Genomic DNA, 6,509 nt, shown 5'->3' with positions numbered 1-6,509 from the left:
AAATGCATCTATCTGCCCTGACACAGGCAAAAAAAATACCATTCCTCTTCCAATGTGGCAGCAAAGGAAAACCTTCCAGAACAGAAAACACTTTGTGATCTCTTATGTTCACACAAATTTAAGAGGCCAAGTCCTAGTTAATAATTTTCCTAAAAGTGCCAGGATTTTAACATACTGTTAATAACGTAAATCTATTTTATTAATGTATATTTTTTATATAAATTTCCAAGAAATTACATACTTCTGAAATAGTTTTGAGGCAGATATACCAAATGGAATGACTACTATGGCAAATTCCTGATCTTCTTGGATAACAGCAACATATTTTTTTGGGGACAAAACTGACAAATTGAAAACAAGCTATCAATTACAATAAAATTAAATACTCTGAGTAGTAGCAAAGAAGATACTCAGCAAACTGTCTGATCAGAAACTTCTTCCCAAAAAATATGGTAGCCTCACAGTTTTTAACAACCTGTTTCTCCCCTGTGAGCCAAAACACTTAGCTGACATTTAGTCTTGAGGCACTTATTGCAATCTGTATTTATCAACAAACCTGAAAATCTGAAAGAAAAGGCATCAACTTCAAGCTCTGCACAGGACACAGCTGCTCCCCTCCTTAGTAGACAGACTGCTGAAAGCAGGCTTCAGTGGTGAAACATTAAATGAAAAGTTGGTTTAGCTGAAGGTTCAAGTGCAAGTTAATTGTGATTTTCAGAGCCTTCTTGCAACATCAAGAGGGTTACTTTCTGTACTTCTGCAATGGAGATATCTACACACTAGTGGATCCTAACCAGCACTGTCTTCTAGGAACTCAACCCAAATAACCCAAAAACCAAGTAACATTGATTTGTCTCTGCATTATGTTCAAATGTAGTGAGATCCAGCAGTAACTTTTTCAAAGCCAGCTAACATACTGAAATCTTCCTAGCTGGGCTTTCCATTACATCATAACAAAATTCACCTATTTAATTTGGCTTTTCCTAAAATTACCAAAACCCTGCTAACTGATCTGTTATATTTCTGTGAGTAGAGAAGCGAAAATAGCTATTGTCTTTAAATCTTTAGGAACTGAGTATGTACGTAGTTATGGGACATTAACCACAATGGTTAATGTCCCATAACTGCAGGAATGGAAACAGTCCAGAAAATTGTATAAATTAACTTTATCCTAGGAATATTCATGCCACTGAGAAACATGAGGACAGAAGTACTGTGACACTGGTTTTGCTTTAAAACCACCTGCTACAACATGCAAACATTTCCAAAAATGTCATTTAAAAAAAAACTTTTAAAACAAAGACGTAATTTTGTATGAATGCCCCACCTTGTGTCTGAAAACAACTTTTTTTTCCGAACTAAGCGTCATTAAGAACTACTGTAAACACTTCCTACAAACAGAAAATACCTATCAAATCTTGACCAAAGGGAAATAACTGGACTGCAGGCATTAGACTTGAAAATTTTTAAATATAAAAATAAAATCCTCATCCTTCAGTTTTCAAAACTACAGTCTCACACTACAGAATTCACAGGGCCGCCGGATGACAGTAACTTACCACACTACTTTTCTATTGTCTTAAGGTGTATTTTTAGAGGAAGGTAATCTGCTGTAGTTCCCAAGTTACATCATAAAAAGATGAAAACAGCAGTCATTTTCACAATCTGCTAGAAAACATGTTAGGAAGAAGTCCTGTTGATTTCTCTTTAAAAAAAAATCATATTGCTCTAAGAATTAGGATAGAAATACTCCGAAGGCAAGCAGGCTTTTGAATTCTGAAAACATCTTCTGAAAAATTTGTGCAACCACCCATTACACACCTTTTTTCCCCCCAATGACAATCAACTAGCATGCTAACACAGGCATTTTCCAGAATATGACAGGTTACACAATGCATCTAGGTGATCCAAACTATTCGCAGCTATACACAAATAACAGCACTTTTAAAAATAGCTTTTTTAGTCACAGGACTTACAAAAGAAAAAGTCTATTGTTTACTCACTGAAATGTACAAAGCAACCATCCTAGAAGTACATACTTCTAATTGCAAAAAAGACTATTAATAACTGGTTCTTGGGCATAAAATTAAATTCTTAAGATACATAAGAAAAGGTTATAGGTATATCCTTACTTAAAAGAAATAGTAGCATTTTAATACAAAAATACTCAAAAAGACAAGCAATGTAATACCTTTAATAAAGGCAAAAACTCTCACATATTTCTTGTGCATCTCTCTTGTAACCAAGTGAAGGATTTCTTAAGCATTATGTTCATTGAATTAATTTTGAAAAGGATTTGAAACAGAAGGTAATAATGACACAGCTGCTGTTTTATACTCCTTCCTGAAGTCTGTTCTCCATAGAGTACAGTTAAAAAAATCAGAGCGCTATTTCAGTAGGAAATAGTGAGTTATGTCCTATACACAAACACTTCTGAAAGTGGTTGTTACGAAACATCCCCTCACTTTGCAGTGTTCTCAGGCACTAGTTTCAGTCCTATTTCAGGATCCCACTGTATCACGTTGTGTACTGGTTACTCTGGTTGGACCACAACAAGCACAACTTGCAGACATCCGTAACATAACCCAGACCTTCCGTAACCTTCAGTAATGCTGTTCTTCCTGAGTTCTGGTTAAACACTTCAGATATCCTAGTTAGTCAGTTGGCCTGTAAGCAATCACAGGCTGCTCTTCACCAACATCTATCAGCATATCTAATGGAACATGAGGCTTGTCATAGCCAGAAAACTTGAGACAGCTGCTTGGAATAACTGTTTGTGGCATTTCTGTGGTAGAAATCTCTGGACCTGAAGAACTACTGCAGATATCCATTTGGGTACTGTCAGAAATGAAATAACTCTCTTTTACTTTGTGATTCTGTTCATCACCAGAAGATACCTCCTCTGTGCTTTCCTGCAGAGACACCTCTTCTGTTCTTCCCCCAGAGGCATCAGCCAAAGCAGAAGATGCTCCTTCACTGGAATTCTCAGGACTAACAGTTTCTTCCTCTGGCTGTACCTCCAGCAAGGTTACTTCATGGTTCACTGGAAGCACTGTCTGGCCTGGCATGAAGTTTATTACAGATATGTATTTTGTGTCTGGTTTTGATTCTAGAATGCTGTCTGTGTTCAGGTTTCTTATGACACTGACCTTAAATGCGGGGAAAAAAATAACAAAAAATAATAAATCACTTTTAGTTCCACATAGTCTCCTAATTTATTGCCTTCATCTTCTGTCAGAGTTCAGAGGTTAAAAAAAAAGATACAAGTTCATAATACGTATTTAACGTTGTTACAACCAATCCCAACAGAAATTAGCAAAATTAGAATCTGGCAAGGTCATCAGCCTGTACCTGTGACTTCAACTGTTTCAGTAACACTTTTATGCAAGCTCTAAAAAAATGCTTTCTAAGTGCAGACACATTTGCAAGGACCAAATCTATTCATGTCATTCACTGTATTTTAAGTCATTTGAAGTCTGTAATGTAGAAGAAAACAACAAAGGAAGAAAAAGCTGTAATGCTCTTCAAATAGCTGAGGAAGCCTTCCATACTCTGTAGCTATTGAGTGCAACTTGTAATGACTGTAGTATTTTGTGCCAACTGTCTCAACTGGGAGACAAGTGAACTTTGGAAAACAATCTTTAAAATTACATGAGAACCTGTACACATACTAGTAGTTATATCTATGCTCAAGTGTTCCTAGTTATTTCTCCAAGCAGTCCCTAAATGTTGTGACAAGCTTTTATGTTACACTTTGAAACCCTTCCCCAGGAAGAACATACATTCCTACAATGGCCAGGCTCCAGCTTGTTTTAAATGATTATTGACACGCCTTCAGGCTGTTCAGATTCTTCTGACTTGTTTTTGTGTTTTGGTTTTTTTTCAAGGTGTTTTCAAGAATATGTAGGAAAAACAGTAGGGTAAATTTTCAGCTGGATGGTGTTCCCAAAAGCTAACAGAAAGCGTAGGGAGAAAGGGTCATTCAATGAATTGCATCCTTTTCCAAACTTCATTCACTATATATGTGTATCGCAGGCTGTCAAGATAAGACAAGCTGATTTCTTATTATAATGTACATACATTTTTTAGATACTTAGTAAAAAATACAATCTGACAAACTACAGGTTGAGGCAAATGTAGAAGAAAGGGATGTAGGTAGAAGGAGGAAAGGGGGAGAAAAATAATGTTAAGAAAAGCAAAAAAGAAAGGCAAAAAGAACCTCTTAGTCTGTATTAGTTTAAGAACGGAGAGCACCATCAAAATACAACCAAATCTGACTATGCTTTTCAAGAGTGTTCCTTGATCAGAAGGTTGTGAGTCTCTATATTCATACCTTCACAGTGTGCTGACTTCATTAGGACTTGCCTTTATCTCCCACTTCAGCCCCATACCCTTCCCCTCAGCTGCTCTGATATCTGTGGATGTTATGTGGTTTATGCTGGATCAATGAAACTACTCGAGTTTAAAAACAAAACACACAACCAAAAAAAACCCAAACACCAACGCCACCACAAAACAAACACACACTCCATGGAGAGCAGCTATTTGTAATCTAAGTGAGTTTTACAAACAGCTGTATTAGCACCACTAAGGTGAGGTGATCCCTTGGGAATCGAGGGCTGCTACTAGAAAACTAGTAGGAGCATTAAGGTGGCTCCTGACACAGAAAATCTACCACACTACAAGGTAGCTGCCATTCAGCCATCATGCTTTCTGGATGTTAATTTTTGCTATTTGGAAACAGAGTACTATATAAAGAATATTCAGAGCAGTTCCTATGAGTATGTATGGAAACCACCCATCCATAAGAAGCAGGTGCTTAAGAGATAGCTACAGAAACCAGAATACAATGGATAATGTGTAGATACTGAAAATGTTATGAACAGCTGGTAGGATTAACGTACCTTTTGAAAACCTGTTTATACAGATATATGAAAAAATATTGGATACTTATGCTATACAAACACTGACCTTGAAGGGACCAGCACCTGTAGTTTTTTTGGGGGTAGCAAAAATCTGACTCCAACAGTCACACAGTAAATGACACTAGAAGATCATTCTCTGTGCAAGCTTGAACACTTGAGGAATGTGAATTAAAACAAAATGCTACAGAAACTATAGCTAAAAGCTGCATTTACCACTTCCCATCTCTCCCCATACAGGTACATGCTATACTAAAGTTAAAACCAAAAATCAATGAGTCCTTGTTTCTGTCCTTTTAGGATATTCACATGGATTAAAATATTAGTCCTATAAACGTGTTAAGAAAACGCCTTGTACCCTGCGCAGGTTCTGCATTTCACAGTGCCAGCTGGTGATGTTTAAAGATAGATCCTGAGGATAAAGTTAAGTACTCTCTATACAACTACATCCAGTACTTTTGTTCTCAAAAAGGAAACACATTTTTCTCTTGCTGAGTTTTTGACTAAAGCAAGGTGGTGCAAAGACACTTCCATTGCCATCCATGAAAGCAGGAAGCCACCAGAAAAAACTCTCATGGATTTCTTGGTACCAAAGTTTCTTTAAGAGTCACTGAGTCATGACTACAAGAAAGTGTAGCAATTCATGCAGTTACTTCTGGCTTCAAAGAGAAGAATCACAGCTTACTACACTAACCGGAATTCCATTCGAAGTGTATCTTAATAACCTTTGTTACTTGAGATGGTTGCTATTTGAAGACAATTATTTACCATAGGTAAGTTAATATTTTTCTTTTGTGTACATTATCTAATACTAGCAAATTGACAGTCAGTGAGCTTAAGCTGGATGTCTGCAGGACTTCCTGGCAATGCAGGTGCTCAGGTATCTTCCTGTCTCCAATGACAGCACCTGAGCTTTCAGGTCTTCCACTGTCTCAACAGACTAAGGAGATTAAACCAGTGGAAGCCAAGCTCAAGGTTATCTACAAATAACATATCCCAAGGAATCCTTAAGAGTTAAGGTACAGCAGCATGTTTCTTTTTCTAAGGGCTTGTCCACCTAAAAATTCCTAGGTGCACAATTTCTAGAAGAGTTTGAAAAACCTCGACAAAATCTGCATGGCCTTTGCATGGCTCCGCAAGAAATTAATACTGTGCAAATGTAGAAACAGGAGACTGTTACTACCCTATGGACACTCACAGAAGAAAGTAAAAATCTTCACAAAAGCTAATGAAGCAGCTTCTCTCTAGTAAAATGACAATTATTTGTGCCAAGTCAGTCAAAACTTACAGGAACAATTACAGTTTCTCCAAATCAAAAATACGTTGTACAACTAAAAAAGCCAGAGTCACAAAGAAAATTCTTAAATGTTCCATGAATATCGTAAGTGTTCTACGAATACTGTGAGAAAACACAGCCTTGACATTCCTGTCATGTCAGGCTCAGAAAAAGCACCAGCAGATAGCAGAAAACTTAAGTATGAGCTAAAAAATCTAAGTTGATGCTTTTCAGTAAGTCTTTCTCTTATAGAGTGGGTGTTTTCTACCCACTAAAATATTTGCCACCATTGAAAGGTAAGGCACTGAAAA

The 6,509-nt window shown here is 37.0% G+C and overlaps 1 protein-coding gene across 4 annotated transcripts in view; it reads right to left on the bottom strand.

Moving 5' to 3' along the window:
- Positions 1–1,063: 1,063 nt before the first annotated feature.
- IFNGR1 (interferon gamma receptor 1) overlaps positions 1,064–6,509 on the bottom strand; it is a 27,208-nt gene continuing 21,762 nt past the window's right edge. For all 4 annotated transcript variants that reach the window (XM_080390178.1, XM_080390180.1, XM_080390181.1 and 1 more), the window contains one exon: positions 1,064–3,149. In XM_080390178.1, the coding sequence (XP_080246304.1) occupies positions 2,655–3,149 (495 nt within the window). In that variant the 3' untranslated portion in view covers positions 1,064–2,654. The remainder of the gene's footprint in view (positions 3,150–6,509) is intronic.

This window comes from Falco punctatus (genome assembly GCF_963210335.1).
Source record: "Falco punctatus genome assembly, chromosome: 5".
Classification (NCBI taxonomy): domain Eukaryota; kingdom Metazoa; phylum Chordata; class Aves; order Falconiformes; family Falconidae; genus Falco; species Falco punctatus.
Note: the sequence above shows the minus strand (reverse complement) of the source record. Positions and strands in the feature narration are given on the sequence as shown.